The sequence below is a fragment of the Alligator mississippiensis genome, chromosome 2 (assembly GCF_030867095.1).
Source record: "Alligator mississippiensis isolate rAllMis1 chromosome 2, rAllMis1, whole genome shotgun sequence".
Taxonomy (NCBI): Eukaryota; Metazoa; Chordata; order Crocodylia; family Alligatoridae; genus Alligator; species Alligator mississippiensis.
The window spans coordinates 254,480,801-254,500,501 of record NC_081825.1 but is presented as its reverse complement, the minus strand read 5'-3'; the positions used below and the strand labels follow the sequence as shown (position 1 = coordinate 254,500,501).

General features: G+C 42.3%; 1 protein-coding gene across 6 annotated transcripts in view; it reads right to left on the bottom strand.

The window, feature by feature from the left end:
- The window catches only part of AKAP6 (A-kinase anchoring protein 6), a 471,560-nt gene that overhangs the window by 212,902 nt on the left and 238,957 nt on the right, over positions 1–19,701 (bottom strand). For all 6 annotated transcript variants that reach the window (XM_059723036.1, XM_059723037.1, XM_059723034.1 and 3 more), the window contains one exon: positions 812–908. In XM_059723036.1, coding sequence (XP_059579019.1) covers positions 812–908 — 97 coding nt within the window. The remainder of the gene's footprint in view (positions 1–811; positions 909–19,701) is intronic.

The window sequence follows — 19,701 nt, the reverse complement described above, 5'->3', positions numbered from 1 at the left end:
AAACTTTACAGTGGTCTTTCCACCCCTCTGGGAATTACACAAATAACAACAACTTTAGCTTCGACGTTAAAGAAATTCCATCTGAGGTGCTGAAGTAATAGGTGCAGATTGGGGAATAACACCTGTAATCACCAGGAAAACATAAACCAAAGGACCACTTCATCCTGGATGAAAATATGCTAAGTAGGCCAAAATTAAGATAGCAATCCCAGAAGCATAGTATGCTGATTAAAATTTGTCAGACTAGTCATGTTAGCTTCTACAAAAATCATCCTTTATCCTGATTTAAGGCCTCGTTAGAAAAAAAAAAAAGAAAAGCAAAGACAAACCCAACCAAAGAAAATAACTGTTTTTAATGTAAAGTCTATTTCTCATAAATATATTAATATTGGAGTAAGAGTTAAAATGACATAAAAGTTTTCCCAATGCAAATACCCATGCAGAATATGTATATACATATATATGTATATATCTGAAATCCTAATTCATTATCTTAATGTTATTTCCATAGCACCTACATCAAAGAACATGTCAGTGTGAAGTTCTCAGTGATGTGATTTCAATTGAAACTCAGCTGAGCAGCAAGACCAAAATAAAATGAACAGACTATTTGCAGGCTGTATTTCATTTTATAAGTATCACAGCATTGTATGCAGTATATGAAACATTTATAAATCTTGAAGGTCAATCTGATAATGTAAATATTAATAATACATAAGGAAGTGAATATATGCAGTAATTTACAGCAATGCTTCTTCATTCTTTAATAGTCTGGAGACATAAAGACTTGCAATATTTCAGAAGGATTTACCTGATTTGTGAGATACAATAAGCTCAAGAAGTTGACGTCCTTCTTCTACCACAGCTTCTTTTAAAGCACAGTGGCTATCTACGTTCAACTTAAAACTCTGCAAGAAAAAAAGTATGAGCATCAAATGTTGGAGAGGCAGTTAAATATAATGCACACAGACAAAATTACTTGCTACTTTTTATCAAGAACCACAGTCCCATTTACCCAATAGCTAAACTCATTTGCAATACTAAAAGCTATTGATATTTTGGATCTGGGCTCAAAATGTTTCCATTAGATTAGCAAAATGCATCTGTGTTGAAACAGCTGACAAATCTAGGAATTCATTAGGTTTTATGAAAAGTCACATCCCGTAGGCTATATCTGGAGTAACAGTGTTCTATAAAATACACTGAATTTATGCCATCACATATGAGCTCTCTTTTTTTCAGATTTTCTTTGAAATGTTGGTGATAGCACTATTTATGAAACCATATAAAAAATTACAGCATTGAATATATTAGCCTTATGTGCACCCATATGAATCTATTAATATCATATTTCTGACTTAAATCCCATACTGCTTTTCAGAGAACAAATCAGGCTGCTTTAGGTCTCTTCATTCTTAATTGATAAAACAAACATTTTCTAACATTTTTGGTACTAACATTATTATTATTTTCCCATAAATAATTGTGGGGTCAATTACCACATTTCCTCTGATGAAATTAATTATATTTTAATTCACAAATTATATTGTAACAGAAGAGGCGTATTATATCCTGCTTATCCACCTTTGATAGGTGGGGCACTTTTCTTTTAACTTGAGTTTTTTTTAACTTATTCAAATTGGCCAAAGGGCCCTCCTCCCTCCCCCCCACCCCAAGCCACAAATAGTGAAGGAAGAGGGAAGAGGCATGGCTATTTAAATCAGAAATTTGATAGTCCCCTCAGTACCTGCATGGAATTCTTACTGTTATCTGAGGGTTCTGTGTACAGAATAAATACGGTATGTGGATTTTGGATGAAAAGGTTATTCTCCACTTGGGAAGAGGCATGAATGATACATGTCCCTGGCGGCTGGGGGGTTGGGGGCACGGCGGTGAGTGGGGAGCTCCTGCAGATGCTGCCGGTGCTGTCGGCAGTGGTGGGGGAGGTGGCAAGCACTGACCAGGGGTCGGCAACCACCCACAGATGCTGCTGGCAGCATTGGCAGCAGCCAGCGGCGATCGCAGCAAGTGGCAACAGCCCGCAGGCACTGCCGACAGTGTCGCTGGCACCTTTTCCTAGGGGGTGAACCACCACGCTCAGGGGGTGCGCATGCACCCACATGCACCCACTACATGTTGCCAGTTGGAACAGGTAAATTTGTAGAGACTAAATGGAAACATGACATGTACCCAAGCACATCTGTATCTCCTTTGATACCTGCCTTACATTCCTTCAAATCCTGCTGCCTGCTCTGCAGTAAGTACCAGAATTCCAAAATACCTAACCTTCCTTTCTGAGGGAAGCAAACCTTTGCAAGTGGAACTGAGCAGTTCCTTCCAGTCACAAATCTGTATTAAACACACCTGTAATTAAATGGTGTACAATACTATTTACCCTGAGGGGAAATTGAGGTAAAAGATGCCAAAATTGGGAAAAAAAACCAAAAAACAACCCCCACCCCAATCCTAGTTTGTGCAGTTAGGGGGAGTCTGTTGCTCAGGTTTGGTTAGTAGAATACTATATTCTGTGATCCATCCACTTACAAAATACTCGTTGCTAGGAACAGAACTTAAGTATGATTTTTGTTCCACTTCAGCATTCTATTTAATCCTGTTCAAAATGTCCAAATCCTATGATAAAACAAGCAAAGACAAACAGAATGAAAAGAAGAGAGCCTAGAGGCACAAAAAGTGTGCGCCATGAGAAGGAGTTTTACAGCCATTACTCCCTTTCGTAAGTCTAGACATTTATGAAACCTATTCTACAAGTTCCTTCATAAGAGCAAGTTTGAACAAGCACTGACAATATTTAATTTACTGTTTACTTAAAACAGGCTTGAGCTGAATAGTTTGTAATCATGCACTTCACAGGAAATGCACCATGCATGTGCCTCACATAGCAAAAGAGAACCTAAAGGACCTGAGAGTAGGTTGGGTAATTTCATGTAATTGAAGCTGAGTATAGATGCAGCTGGATGTGGCACTGTCTCAAGATGATGTGGATGTGTTTGATACGAAAATTGGAAAAGATGAGGTATTCTTCTTCATTAGGGGTGAAAAAAAGACTTGCTGCCCTAAAAAGATTCATTTAACATAACACACCAGATATTACAATACAGCCTGATTTTCAGGTGCACCTATTAACCAGTAATAATGTTAACTGAAGAAGTAAAATATGATGAATAAAGATGGGCCAAACTTCTGGGGTTTAAATTGCAATTTTCTAGTTGTGCAAAATTCCGATTTTACTGATAAATTCTGCAAAGCACACATGCTGTCAAAATGCAGGAAACTCAGCAGAAATTAAATTTATGTCAACACAGTGACCTCAAAAGAAAAAGATCACCCAATCATGTGTAGGTGTAAGTACAAATAGGAGCAAAGTAAACTGGCAGCTTGTTGTAGTGAGCTGCTAGTTTTCAAAATTTTAGCTACATTATTATTATTATTAAATATTATTATTATTTACAACTACTAGCTACAGCATCTGAATGCCCAAGAAAAATTGGAACAATAATTCTGTACAATAGAGTTCACAGCCATTTTATGTAATTTGTTAAAGATATTTGTCATATATACATGTGAAATGAGCATTACATATATTATATATATATTTAAAGTGTAGAGACGCAGTCGGCACATCAAAGGACAACATTAAACCATACTAGAAAGAGACCCTATTGCAACCCATACTAGAAAGAGACCCTATTCTTAAAAAGATCTTCCCAGAGCCACCCATCCTAGGGACGAAGGGTTTTTGAACCCGAAAGCTTGCTTAATAATTGTTTTCCAACTATTTAAGTTGGTCTAATAAAAGATATCTGATTCACACAAATAACCTTGTCCTTAGACTAACTTGGCTACAACCTACACCCCTGTAACATTAAACCAGACATTTGGAAAGAAAGGAGGAGTACCAAACAGTCATATTCTCTCACCTCTTGGATTTTTTGCCTTCTATTGTATTGTGTTGGGGAAAACACAACTTCAAAACAGTTTGACCTATGAACTCCAAATTTGTTTTAATCTTTCCCGGAAAGGCATGATGCCTTAGACTTCAGGAAGGCCTTTAGACTTCAGGAAGGCCTTCGATACGGTATCCCACCCCATACTGGTGAACAAGTAAAGAGGCTGTGACTTGGATGACTACACAGTCCGGTGGGTGGCGAACTGGCTAGAGGGTCACACCCAGAGAGTCGTGGTGGATGGGTCGGTTTCGACCTGGAAGGGTGTGGGCAGTGGGGTCCCGCAGGGCTCGGTCCTTGGACCGATACTCTTTAATGTCTTCATCAGCAACTTGGACGAGGGAGTGAAATGTACTCTGTCCAAGTTTGCAGATGACACAAAGCTATGGGGAGAAGTGGACACGCCGGGGGGGCAGGGAACAGCTGCAAGCAGACCTGGACAGGTTGGACAAGTGGGCAGAAAACAACAGAATGCAGTTCAACAAGGAGAAATGCAAAGTGCTGCACCTAGGGAGGAAAAATGTCCAGCACACCTACAGCCTAGGGAATGACCTGCTGGGTGGCACCGAAGTGGAAAGGGATCTTGGAATCCTAGTGGACTCCAAGATGAACATGAGTCGGCAGTGTGACGATGCCATCAAAAAAGCCAATGGCACTTTCTCGTGCATCAGCAGATGCATGACGAATAGGTCCAAGGAGGTGATAATTCCCGTCTATCGGGTGCTGGTCAGACCGCAGTTGGAGTACTGCGTGCAATTCTGGGCGCCACACTTCAAGAAGGATGCGGATAACCTAGAGAGGGTCCAGAGAAGGGCCACTCGTATGGTTAAGGGCTTGCAGACCAAGCCCTATGAGGAGAGACTGGGGCACCTGGACCTCTTCAGCCTCCGCAAGAGAAGGTTGAGAGGCAACCTTGTGGCTGCCTATAAGTTCATCATGGGGGCACAGAAGGGAATTGGTGAGTATTTATTCACCAAGGCGCCCCCGGGGGTCACAAGAAATAATGGCCACAAGCTAGTAGAGAGCAGATTGAGATAAGACATTAGGAAGAACTTCTTCACAGTTCGAGTGGCCAAGGTCTGGAATGGGCTCCCAAGGGAGGTGGTGCTCTCCCCTACCCTGGGGGTCTTCAAGAGGAGGTTGGATATGCATCTAGCTGGGGTCATCTAGACCCAGCACTCTTTCCTGCCTATGCAGGGGGTCGGACTTGATGATCTATTGAGGTCCCTTCTGACCCTAACATCTATGAAAGAAAGAGCAAAAAGAGAGGAGGGAAATAAATTAAGTAAAGCAACTTTAACATACAAGTTGAGAAACAGTTCTCAAACCCACCTGCTAGTGTGTCTTTATATATGTTTTATAAAACTTGCAGTGGCCTAATACTGGCTTCTTAACTCATTAATGCCATGACAGCATACAGGGTTGTTGGTTGTAGTCATTTTAGTCTAAGGACATAGAAAGACAAGGTTCTTTGTATAGATGTGATATCTTTTATTAGATAAACTAATTAGTTGGAAAAATTGTTCTTTGCAAGCTTTCAGGCACAAACATCCTTCTTCAGGCATAGAGAGAGCCTATTGGTGTTTTGTGTGCTCTCCTGAATAGAATTGAAGCCAATATTCAAAATGCAGGTCTGTAAAAATACAAATGTGTGGCAGTGAGGATCAGAGGGAATGGGAGACAATAGGTGTGAGACTGGTAGGTAGGGAGAGGGAGGAGGAATACTGAACAGGTGATAGAATGTAGCTGGTAAAATGCAGACAGGTTACCTGGGGTAATCAGATGTTAGGCAGGTTATAATGCGTCATAAATCCAATGTCTATATTTAGTCCATGATTTTTTGTATCTGATAGGTTTATGAAGTGAAGTTCGTAGGCTTGTCTATGAAAGGTGTTTTGTAAATTCCTTTTGAGGATTAGAACTGAGAGATTGGAGAGAAGTGGTTGCCTCATGAGAAATGTGTACCCACAGGTACTTGGTATTTTTGTCTTTGATAGATTTCTGGTGTGCGTTCATTCTTTTATGCAAACAACAAAACAAGAACTGCCTAAATCTGTTGGCCCATTATATCAGCCAGTGCTGAACTCTTAACAGAGCTGCTTAAATTCTGTTGATTTATTGTAATCAGTAGTGTAACTAAGGTGGGGTGACAGGGGTAACTGCCCTGGATGCTGCTTGGGATGGAGGGGCAAAAGAAAAGGCTTTTGCCATAACCGTATGTGACTGCAGTTGCTGCCACTACTGTTGCCCCTTTATATGGCAGCCACCCCATGCATCCTGTCATGTTCTTATAGCACTGCATTGTGACAAAGAAAGTTCAGTAAGTCCACCACAAATATAAGGGAGATGAGAATGTTTCTCTGAGGAGAAAAAAAGCAAGGACCTGAAACTGAGGAAGCACTGGAAGGAGAGTCAAACTCAGGGTGAATTATGGGTATTGTGAAATGTACATATGTTATTGTTTCTTTGTTCCGAATAAAGGAGCTGGAAAGGGGGAAAGTTTGAACACAAAGTTAAAGTTTGTGTGCTATAGAAGTAGGGGAGGGACTCAGGTGATTTGCACAATGTAAGTATGTAGTTTATTCATGGAACATTTGTTACAAAATATTATGGAATCAATAATTTCTCAGGCAAAAAATATTTTTCTCTATTTGGATTTTCCACAAGAAGAGTAAAAATATTTTACCACTTGCAATGGACACATCATTCAAAAGATTTTCTGCAAAGCAATGTTTCTTTCTCTTTGCTTGTTTCAGCAACAGGGCTTTGGCATTTGGATGGCTTTATATAGCCAGCTGTATTAGTAATGGAGCAGTTAACTCCCAATAGCTTGCAATGGCAATTTACAAAGATACTAAACAGGGAATTCAAACCTTGGGTTTCAAATGGCAGCTGTTTTGTGAAAAGCTGGTGAACATATTTCCTGCTATTTTTTTGGCTAGTGCCAATTATTTAAGTACATAAGTTTTACTTGATATGCTATGAAAGTATGTAGTATTTTCATACTTTTGCAAATTATTCAACAATGACACTCAGTAGATCCAAAAATAATTACCATGCAAGCCACACTTATGTTAACACAGAAATAATCATGTATTCAGCATTGCCCTCTAATTACCTGGTACTTAATATGTAATTTAATGGTCAACAGTCATATAAGTAGAGAGTATTCACATGACGTTTGTTCATAACAATTTCCGATCTAATATCAAGTATTTTATATCTAGCAATCTACCAGTATCAGGCATATTTTTTATATGCTTAACTGAGAAATACCCTATTTAATATACCTTCATGTTTTTCATCAGGCACTTGATGCCTGTTTAGTTTTAAGAGTTACTAGAATGTGTTTTCCTGGGAATAAAAGCATTGTTAAATGTAAAATGATTTCAGTCAAGATTTCTTTTTCACAAAGCGTCTGTTAATATATGAAATTTTTATTTCCCCCATGTCTCTTAAACTATGCTGCTGTGCAAGAGACAGCCCCTTTCTACTAGTCTAAAAAACAATGCCAGCAGTATTGTGGAGACAGCAGTTGCAGTTTCATAGTTAAGTATGAGTTGAGTTTTACCATTACAGAAAAGATTCAATCTTTGTCACGTATGCAAAATAGTGTGGCCTCCCCCAAACTGCAAAACATACTCTTTGATTGTTGCATTCCACAAGTTACACAAAGAATAGGCCTCTTTCTTCAGCAGCTGACATTTTCTATTGATTTTAGTAAGACCAAGGCCATCCACTACCATTAACACAGATGGCTCCTTTCACCAATTCATTAGTGTGTCTCTGTACTTAGTGTGATAGCCCTAATGGTACAGGGCTATCATTTTCTTTGAGGGCATCTCTGCCACACTGGGAACAATGGGAGACAGTAGACATTTTTAAAGAGGGCACACTTAACTGAGAGTAGCTCCTAGCCTTAAACCTACAGAGAACACCTGAAATGGATATTTTGAAAGAAGGTAATTCTTTGTGGGTTTCTCTAGAGAAGAGTTCTGTGCCAGTCTCTACTGACAGAAAAAAAAATAGAAAAAAACCCCAACTATATTTGTGAAATGAAATCTTCATCATTTTACAAGGAGGAAGCAACTTTGACCACCTGAAACCTAACATACTACTCCTGCCTTTGTTCAAGGTAATTTGCATCATCACAGAGCCTCACAACAGAGCTCAGAGATATCTTACCAGATAAAAAATGCCTGCCCAGAAGAATATTCTATCTATTGACTCCTTTGTGAGTTCCTATGAAATATGAACTTTCATTTCTACCCAGGAGAACTTTTACAATCTTTTCTCCAATGCTTGATGAAGGGTGTTTGTGCACAAAAGCTTGCAATTAGAGATTTTAAAAAAAATCTAGTTGGTCTAATAAAAGGTATCACCCTCTACTATGAGTACATATTTATGAAGTTTTCTTTATCTGCCCTGAAAATAACACAGTAAATGGGAATTATAATCTAATGTTTTTTAAATTATCTTAATGTAATTCTGGACCCCAAGCATTAAAATATCTTAATCACCCCCATGTTTGCATACTGTTGACAAAAGCCAAAGGTAAGAGCAGGGAAACAGGGGAACAGTTTACTCATGAGCAAACTACTTGCAAGTAAATGCTCCTGGGCAGGCATCTACATGTGGCTAATGGCAGCAAACAGTTCTTACTTCCTGGGGCCCTGCAGTGGATCCCTGCCACCATCAGGGGGAATGCTAGGCTCCCCCTGGGTGTGAGCCCAGGGACTGGCAGAGAGCACTGAGCCAGGAGACAGCTGTCTCCTTGCCAGGCCTAGGACATTGCTTCCTGCCCTGGGGGGCTACCTGCTGCCAGGGTGGGGACAATGTCCTCTTGCCCTGGCAGCAGGGAGATGCCAGCCCTGGGTCCCTGATCAAGGCAGGAGACTTGGAAAGAGCTGCAGGGGAGGGGAGGGGCAGGTCCCAGCCCCCTACCCTGATTTGCTGGTGGGGCAGCTAGCAGCGAGCCCCTACCTGGGGACTTGCTACTAACTGTCCCACAGGTGGATGGGGCAGAGGGATGGGACCTGCCCCACCCCTGCACCTCTTTCCAAGCCCCACACCTTGATCACCCAATCAGGGAATGGGGCTGGGACCTGCCCCAGACCAGGACAGTTCTCAGCCCCTGCTTCACAATTGGGAGGTGGGGGCTAGAGAGCCTGTTCCCTGCTCGGCTCCATGAGCATGCAGCCATGTGGGGAACACACTGGGGAGAATCTGGATAAGAATCTCCCAGCACCAGCCCTGTGACCATGGAGCTGGTGCTGGGAGATAAGGATTTCCCAGTCCCCACTCCCCAACTGCAATCTCAGAGCGGGGGGCATGGAGTTCCCTGATGCTGGGACAGGGGGACACAGTCCCCACCTGGGCTCCAGTGGTGGAGCCTGCCCTGGCAGCTGGCAGTTCCTGGGGTCAGGGAGCAATTTTCTGCCCCATGATGGTTGGCTAACTGGGACCAGATTTTCTCTCAGTCAGGAGTCTACACAAATGCTACTGTGCAGTAACTACTCAGGAGTAAATTTGCTACTTGCATTTGCAGGTAGCAAATTTACTCATGATTAGTGAGGTTTTACTGAGCAGTAAGCATGTACACATGTAGATGCACATGCTTACTGTGCAGTAAACTACACTACTGCACGGTAAAGCGTCTTGTGTAGAAGCATGCAGCAAGTTGTAACAAGCTGATGAAGTTTAATAAAGAGCAACAAAATGTATTTATGGGCTAAAGGGGCAAAGGAAAGATAGAGAGATCTAAACAAGATTGACTAAATGACGATTAAGAGGAAGAAGGACTACTTATATTTTATGAGTGTAAGCATGAAAGAAAGAGAAGACATTCATATGGTACCATGTATAACAGCATAATAGATGGGACTGATGGAATTAAATTAGGAAAAAGCAAATTTAAGATAAACATCAGGGAAATTTCTCTGAAAGTGAGATCAATTAGATTGTGTAATAGTCTCCTAAGGGAAACTGTGAAAGCTCTAACCCACAAGGCATTTAAATCTAGACTGGAGAAAGCAGTTTATAATAGACTGTAGGGAACATTGCCAGCCAAGGGGAATGGACTAGGTGACTGTAATGATAGTTTCCACATTTTATTTCCATGAGTCTATGTTATATATGCCTCATCATGCAAACTGAGATCATTACACACAAATCTTAGGGTACAGAACATTTATCTTGTATTTATGGAAGTTAGACAGGAAAAAACAGATTAGATCATCCAGCCTCTTTCTGCCAGTTCCACATTGATCTCCATGGTAGATTTTCTAGTTCATCTTCTAGTTGATTTTCTAGTTTATCTTCATTCTAACATCTCAGGTGGCATTGCTTCCATCTTTGCCTTTTGGAAAGCTGCATTCAATTTAAAATAATTCACCACTACAATATTTACTTGATGGCCTGCCTCTCTTTTACTTTTCTCAGTTTTACTGAATTATTCCTGCTTATATCTATGAGCAGCTGATTTCTCTACACCTACACTAAAATTGGAAAGATTTTAATAAAATGATATAATTTCCCCTTGTTGCCTCTTAGCTGTGCTTTACCTATTTGGCTTAGCGTAAAAACTTTCCAAGTCAAATCTTTCATGTTCCCTGATTATTTTTGTTTTTCATCTTTGTAGTCCCTCTGATTTGTCAGTACCTTTTGGCAATGTGGTAATCAAATACCATAATGTCTTTTTTCACAATTTCATATTTTAAATTCATGTCAAGTATGTTGTTCACTGCCACATCTAATCTCTTTCTTTGTAATACTTCTCTCTTCCCCCATTATTGTGTACATGCATTTTAGATTTTAATTAAGTTATTAGCTAAGAGTGTCTTCAACGGATTCTCAGTTTATTATTCATTTAATCATGGCATAGAGACCCCCATGGCTGTGTGGACCAGCACATCAGTGAGCATGGTGTTGTATAAACACACAACAAAAAAAATGGTTCTTGCCATAAGGAACTTCCAGTATACATATAAGAGAAAACAGGCCAATTCAGACAGAAGGGGAGGACAAAGAAGCAATAGGACAATAATGAGCAGCATGATAGACAGTAATCATAACACACTAATAGCCTAATTCTTATCAATATTCTCAACATTTCTAAGAAGGAAAAAGTGTTAAAGGATGGAACTGAAAGAAGAAAAATGAAGTAGTCTGTAAATCTGTATGGAAAGGTCCACCCAAGCATGAAGTCAGTATGAGAGACAGCATGAGGTCTCTTGCTTGAAAATCCAAGTGGAGTATGGAGGTTGGTGTTAGGGAGTTACTCCCAGGACAAGTTACTTTGGGGATTCACTGAGAGACATATGTGGATCTTCTCCCAAATTAGGTTTAGTCTTGTGGTGTTTAGTCTCTAATTGTAGCTGTTGCAAAGCTAGCTGTATTCAGTTTTATTGCTTCCATAACCATATATGCTATAGTATAATATGCTATATTATTTGATATAAATGTAATTTTGATGTATCTTTATATTTTAGCTAAGGTCATGTTAGTAAGGTGGTGATTAACTTGAACTGTCCACAACTGTTCATACTTAGAATGACTGAGAATTGGCATTTGACTTGGTGTGTGTTTTTGGTCTTCCATCTAGATGTGCTAAGAGACAGAAAGCCTGGGTCTGGCCAGGAAATTATGTATTTACATTTTTAAAAAAAGCCTAAAACCTAGCTGGTCAAACTATCATACACAAGAGACAGCATATTAGAAAAATGAATCTGCATGTCTGAAAAGGATGCAAGAATTGAGTCTGGTAAACATGCACCTTTAGAGGGTATAACAGGTAACTGTTCTGGGCCGAGCTAAACTGTGACCTGCACACCTGTTCCTGAGGCAACCACCCGCCTTCTTGCCTGCCATGCCTTGATGTTAATTAATTAGTTGATGTTAATTAGCGGGAGGCTGCCATTGTACTGCCCCGTTGCCAGGGGGCACTATCTGCGGCTCCTATCCTCCCCAATACCACAGCCCAAGCCTCACAGATGGAATATCTGTTATATAAATCGGCCTTTTTCCCCAATCAGGCCCCTCTTTGGGCCTTCTCTGTGCTGTCGCCCTCTCTCGGTGCCTTCTCAAGTCCTGTCCCCTTCTCTGGGGCCTTCTCAAGTCCTGTCCCCTTCTCAAGTCCTGTCCCCTTCTCTGGGGCCTTGGTAAGTGCTGCCCCCTCTCTGGGGCTCACCACGCCTGCACTGGGCTTCTCAATAACACCCCCTCTCTGGGGCTTGCCACGCCTGCACTGGGCTTCTCAATAACACCCCCTCTCTGGGGCTCGCCACGCCTGCACTGGGCTTCTCAATAACACCCCCCTCTCTGGGGCTCGCCATGCCTGCACTGGGCTTCTCAATAAGGTGCTTCCCTCTCTGGGGCTCGCCACACCCATGCTAGGGCTTCTCAAAAATACCCCTCTTTAGGGCTCGCCACGCCCACGCTAGGGCTTCTCAAAATTGCCCCTCTCTAAGGCTGGGGTCTATACACCCCATATGCTGCACCCTCCTGGGCGCCGGGGTCCTCACACTCCGCTGTGAGTTCCCCCTGAGGCCTCCTCCAACCCCTTATAGCCTCACCCAAACCACCGGTTTAAACAACAACAAAACACAAGCCCCTGGGCTGTAACATAAATTGAAGCCGCCTGGCTAAAACAACATTGCTCAAGCCTCTGAGAGCTGCCATAAGCTGTCGCTGTGGTCAGGCTTTTCTTCACCTCCTGCCTTACGGAGCTCCTGCCTCTCTGGCTGCTGGCAGCGAACTGCCTCTGGTCTCAGCTCCTGGGCTTTATAAGGGCCAGGCCCTGCCCCCTCTGGTCAGCTGACCTTCCCTGGTTGCCCCGGCAACCCACAGATGTGCTCCTTAGTTTTCCCCTCTTCAGGCACAGGGCACCCGAGTGCTCTGTGACAGAGGGTCAGTAACTGGCATAGTGTGAACCTTCTACAAATGAAGGGGTGATATATGTTAACAGCCAGACTGACAAAGTTACTTAAAACTGCCTTGAGAGCATGCCTTGGTCTTCAGTCTTCCCAGGTACAAGGGAGGGGCTGAGACCCTCAACCAATCAGGCTGGATAAGGCAAGCTGATAGGGGGATGCAGGAAGCCCTAACAGGATGAGCCAGAGGTTACATTTATACCCTTGAAGCTGGCTAAGGGCTGAATCTTTTGATTTAAGTTGTAGGGCAAGAACAGGCCAATGTTCTGGTATTTCTTTTTTTGTTTGTTTGTTTACTCTTGAATCTCTGTCTGTATTTCAATATATGATTACTGGTTTCTGGGCAGGTGATCTTCAAGGCTGACCCTCTCCATGGAGATGGGGGACCTATAATTTCTTCTTTCATAACCCAAAAGTGGGGGCCATTTGGGACTGGTAAATTCCTTTGCTGCATTTGCAGAGTCCAGGTAAGGGCAGAGGATTTGAGGTGCTGGATTGCCCCAAGATAGCTCCCTATCTCAGTCTGTTCCGTGGGGAGAGTGACAGTACAGTGGGGAGAAACTCAGGGCTCTGGGGGTCAGTTGGATCCCCCATGGATTTGGGACAGTTGGCATCATGAACTGATGGGAGACTGGAGTCAATCTCCTGATGATGAAACTACTTTGTGTTTACATGTATTTTTAATTTGTACTAACTAGTGTTCACATGTCCTCCCAATTCAGCATTCTCTGCAAATTTAAAAAAATGGTACTTGCATTTGTAGATAACTAATAAATATGTTATCAAATTGACCTAACACTGACCTCTGTAAAACCCACCTAAACACTTCTTTTAAAATGGATATACTACCATTTGTTATTCCAGTCCATTTATGATCTTTTAGCCGTTGTTCTTCTGCATGACCATTTTCCTATTCAGAATAATTAGCATTTCATGGAAGATATTATACACCAAGATGTGGGGTGAGATGGACACACTTGAAGGGAGAGAGAGGCTGCAATTAGATTTAGTCAGACTACAGAAGTGGGCGGATGGTAATAGGATGGGCTTCAATGTAGATAAATGCAGGGTGCTGCACCTGGAGAGAAGGAATGCACAGCATACATTCAAGCTGGGGAGCTCCCCCCTTGTGAGCACAGAGGCGAAAAGGGATCTTGGAGTCATTATTGACTCCAAGATGAACATGAGCCGCCAATGCCAGACCGCAGCCAGCAAAGCCAACCGCACCTTGTCGTGCATCCAAAGATGCATCTCAAGCCGGTCCAGAGAGGTGATACTCCCCCTTCTAAACGACACTGGTCAGGCCACAATTGGAGTACTGCATCCAGTTCTGGGCACCGCACTTTAAGAAGGATGTGGCCTGCCTTGAGAGGGTTCAGAGGGCCACCCGCCTGGTTGGAGGGCAACAGGGCAAGCCCTATGAGGAGAGGCTGAGGGACCTGAACCTGTTCAGCCTCAGAAAGCAGAGGCTGAGGGGGGATTTGGTGGCTGCCTACAAACTTGTTAGGGGAGATCAGCAGCAAATAGGAAGGGCCCTATTCCCTCCAGCAGCACCTGGGGTGATGAGGAACAATGGCCAGAAGCTGCTGGAGAATAGGCTCAAATTAGAGATTAGGAGGCACTATTTCACTGTTAGGGTGGCTAGGATCTGCAACCAACTTCCTAGGGAAGTGGTCCTCGCTCCTACCTTGGGTAAATTAAAAAAGAAGTTGGACGAACACCTGTCTGGGGTCATGTGATCCCAGCATGTGCTCCTGCCAGTGGTGGGGGGTCAGACTAGATTATCTGTTCAGGTCCCTTCTGACCTCAAACTACTATGAAACTATACAGCACAATATCAAATTGCTTTCCTTTATTTATATCCAAACACATTTATTTTTCTAATGAACAAAGTTCCAGAGGTGTGCTGTGCCTTGACCACACACTCAGCCTTCTTTGTATACTCTTCCTAAACTTCAGGTCCTCAATATAAACTACAGGCCCATGCCTAAGTTTCTCTCTGGGATAGAATTCTAGATTGTGTGATTCAACCCACTGGACCACTAGGTTATAGCATGGTTTGGAACCAGCCATAATGTAGTCTTAGGGTCAGGGCTGACAATCAACTGATTGTCAATCCTGGCCCTGGGATTGCACCAGATCATACCAGGCTCCAAGCACATAGGGTGCCTAAACACATGCACTGAGGTGGCTCCAATGCCCTGTAATTACAAAGTGTTGGAGCAGACTCAATTAATGGTAATTACCATGCTCCAGACTAGTGCCACGTGTACCAGCATCCCTGTGCTGAAAAATGGTGGCGGGATTGCTTATTCTATGAGCTTTACTTACAGTGCTCCTGCTGCCATTTTTCAGCATGGGGACGCTGATACACGTGATGTTTCAGGTGCTCCTAGAGCACATGTATAAATGCCCATGGCTTTCAACTTAAGCTAGGCATCCCTAAACATAATACACATGCTCTACACTTTACATGAAACTTTTTGATGGCTGGTTTGCCATTTTAATGTGCCTTAAATTGGGTGCACATGTAGCATCCCTGCCATTTATGCCATGATACACAATGACATTCCAGGAAATGCAATTGTTGGGACTGGGGATCAGATTCTGTGGTACCTTTAAAGGAATGTATTTCAGAGGCCATTTATCCAAGCCAAAGACCATCTTTTTTCAAAACCTCAAATGTCCTTTATCTGATTTAGATTGGTGTACTTAGGCCAGACTGGTTTATACATTTCTGCCTTCTGACCATGGATTGAGCTATTGTTCCTTTAAACACAAAGCAGTTGAATAAAAGCCAGTGCCAGACTCATAGAGAGAGGTAAGGACCTCAACCCTTAGGGTTCCATAGAGGCAGTTATATAATAACCTCAAGCATTACAGATATATATTAGAGCTATGTGAAGCTTTGGTTGCTGATTCAATTTGGTGGAGATTCGGCCCAATTCGGCAGCTGAAACTTTGAATCGAATCAGGAGACCAATAAAAAGGTCTGAATCAATTCGGACAAGCTTCAGAGAAGATTTGGAGATTCAGCAATTCGGCCTTAGGGAGCTGGACCCGGAGTCCGTGCCGCCAAGTAGGGGGTAGGGGGAAGGGGCTGGAAGATGGGGAGGGGACCATGGTGGGGACTTCTGCCATGCCGCATCCCTTGCTTGCTCCCCCAGCCCCTCTGAGTGCCCCCAACCCCCGCCCATTCTCCCAGCCTTGTCAATGGCTGCCCCACCCAGTCCCAGCATCCTGGGACTTAAAAAAAAAAAAAAAAAAGAAAAAGAAAAAAGCCCTGCACTCATCAGATGCTGCAGCAGCCATCAGGTCCTCTAGAGGATCATGATAGAGCCCCCCCACACAGCACAGGGCAGTGGGGATTGCCCCCCTCCCCACCTGACAGGAGCCAGTGAGTTCAGGGCTTTTTTTTTTTTTTTTTTTTTTTTAAGTGCCAGGATGCCGGGACCAGGTGGCACAGCCATTGACAGGGCTTGGAGAGCAGGCGGGGAAAGGGGCCTTTTCAATTTGGAGATTTGGCGGCACCCAAATTGATTCAGGACAGTGATTCAAATCAATGATTTGAATCACTGTCCCCAGAATCAGCCAAATTGGAAGCAAATACTAGCCGCTTCACACAGGCCTAATATATATCTGTAATACATATCTGTAATTATATATATATATAAATGATATTAATAAGCAGTAATGCAGACAATTCCAATCTTCTTTGCAATGTTGATAATATTCTAATATTCATGCCCTCAATCCCAGAAACATGTATGTAGAATAGTAACTTTACTCCATAGCTTTGAGGGGATGAATTAGGTAAAAAAAAGCTGCATACTAGGGCTGAATCTCCAAATCCAAATCAAATCAGAGGACCCTTTAATCTCTGAATTGAATTAGAACCCTCCAAATCAATTCAGAGAGGTTTGGAGATTTGGACATAGAGACAGTTTTAAAGGTTTTTTCTACAGACCTCTAGGTAGCAGGTGGCTAGTGATTTCTGCAGTGCTGGGGTGCATGGAATGTCCCACAGAAGCATGGGGGACTCCCCAGCACGCTCAGCAGCAGACCCAGAAATGGACCAGAAGCACTTCTGGTCCATTTCCAGGTCTGCCAGGAAGCGTGCAGGAGGGCCCCGCTGCACCCCTCCTGGTTTGGTGACTGGTGCCTTCTGGGTCTGGGGTGGGCACCTGGGGTCCCCCTGTGGCCAATCGCTGAGCCAGGAAGGGTGCAGGAGGGCCCCCTGTGCTTTCCCCGGGAGACCCGGAAGTGGACCGGAAGTACTTCCAGTCCACTTCCAGGTTTGCTGTTGAGCACATGGAGTACACCCCTCCTGTACTCCTGTGGGATGCTCCATGTGCCGCAACATCACAGTATTCACAGGCTGCGCCAGCTACCTCAAGCTATGTAGAAAAAAACATTTAAAGCTGCATCTATATCCAAATCACTGATTCTCCTAATCACCATCGACTTGTCAGATTTGGATTCAGCTGAATAGAATCAGGGACAGTGATCCAAATTAACTAATCGAATCACTGTCCCTGATTCAGGCTGAATCCAAATTGAATAGGGACTGCTTTGTGCACCCCTACTACATACATGTGAATTTGCAGGTTTAGACCTAAAAATTCTTTCCAAAAACAATTCTAATGCTCAAGTGCGTGGAAAACATTTATTCATTTATTCTTTGTCACTAAGTAGTCAAAATAAGCTAGGGGATAAAAAAAATGTTTGATCAATTGTTTTACCAGAAATGGGAATTAGGAGTATAGCTAAAAAAAAAAAATCATAAATCTTTTTTCTTTATTTGCTTTTCTCTAATCTCTTGTTTCCATCTCAACTGTCCTTAATTTAAAAACAACAACTGTTGATGACATAGAAAGTGAATTTCCTTTATATTTTAAAGCACATTATTTGTAGCTGATCAAAGTTTTGAGTATCTCAGTCATTTTTAAGACATTATTAATTTCAAGTCTTTTTCATTTGGGGCCTGATCTTAAGCCCATTGTAAACAGTGGAAAAACTCTTATTGATTTACTTAGCGTTGGTTCAGAACCTAATTAGTTTCTTGATTTGAAAGTTGTGGCTTTTGTTAACTTAAGTGGGATCAGAGGTTGTCTTAGCTACTAAAAATGAGTGCACAGCAGACATATTCTTTTAATTAATTATCTTCCCCTGATATATATTTCTAAGAAAGCCTCTAATTTCCTTGGCTAGCAAGAAATCATTGTACTTTTGTGCTATCTAGGCCAAGTTGCAAGGCTGTGATTTGTTACCAAAGTTCTATTGGTGGGACAACAGCCACAGGACTCTAGCTCCAGAAAGTCTTCAAAGACAGGTGACATCAAAATGACCAGCGCAGACACAAAGAGTTTGGGAGGGAATAGGGCCAGGATGGCTGACCAAGACTCTGATTCAGTCACCATGGGAAGGTCCTATTTAAAGACTCCACAGATGAAACATTATTCTACATTTTTATTTGTACCTCCTATAAATACCCTCATATTTTTTGACTTTTTATGTCTGTATAGGCACCTTCTTTTGTTCTACAACCATTTTGTTTTCTTTTCTGTTTCCTCATATTGTCAAAAGCTTTTAGAGCCCTACGGCCACTTGCACTTGAAATATGCATAGATCTCTCCTTGCTGTTCACCTCCAGAGATATATTTCATTATTTCTACATGCATCAATTCCATATGGATTATTTTTTATACTAATGGCACCAAAGGAGTTTTCCTCGTTTAACTTTCAAGTAAAGTAATGCACTTGCAACTTACAGGTGAAACACTCCTTGTAGGTCAACTCAGAAGATCTGAGATAATTAAAACCTGTCATGTATAACTTCTCCAGACTGTCTTATGTCACAATACAAGCAGACACAAACCACTTATATGAAGGAATGGTATTCCAAAAGGGCTATTTTACCTTTTGATATGCCTGATTTATAACACCAACAGAGTAGACTGATCCAAATAGAAAATTATTTTAATCTTGGAGGTAAATATACCAATGTTGCATGCAACATGTGCCTAGGAAGACATTTGCCTTATTTTTGAAAGCCAGAATGAAAAAAAACCAACAATTTTTTCCTGAAAATACTGGTTAACAGTAGTCAGTAACAGGGTGCACATGTTCAAATGGCCTGGGAGAGTTCTCCTGGGTTTGTTCTCCTGGTAGAAAAAACTTACCTAAAGATGCCTGAAAAGATATTTGAATACTGAGTCTGTAGGTTAATTACACACAGTCAAAAAATCCAAGGCTGACTTAATGAAGTCCTTGCAGGTTAGTCTAAGCTGAGTAGATTGAACTGATAAGCAAGTGAACAGATGCACACTTTTGATTCCAGAAATGTAGTCACATGCCTGCAATGGCTCAGGCCAGAAGCTAAGGGGTGCAAGAGCACGCCTCCCTCCTCAGCTGGAGCAGACAGCGTGGGCCAAGGCTAGCCTACCCACCCTACAAGGGGCAGGGGGGCATTACAGAGAGGTGTAAAGCATCCTGGGACACTGGGGGACTATGAGTTAACTTGAATCTGGAGAGGATCTGGGACAGAAATTCAGTAAACCAATTTAACTTAAATCAGTTAAGAGTGATACTGCATCCAACCAGATTTATCTTAAACTGGTTTTGGCTATTTTGAAAGTAGTTTATGCTCACTGAGCTTCTGTCGTCTTACAGATTTGAACCCATTTCCAATCACATATACCAGTTCATGTGTAATTTCTGTCCCTAGCCCTTAGGAGCAGAGAGCTTGTAATGCAGATGCTGCACAGCCAGAGGGACCCTATAGGGACCTCATACTCTGCAAGTTC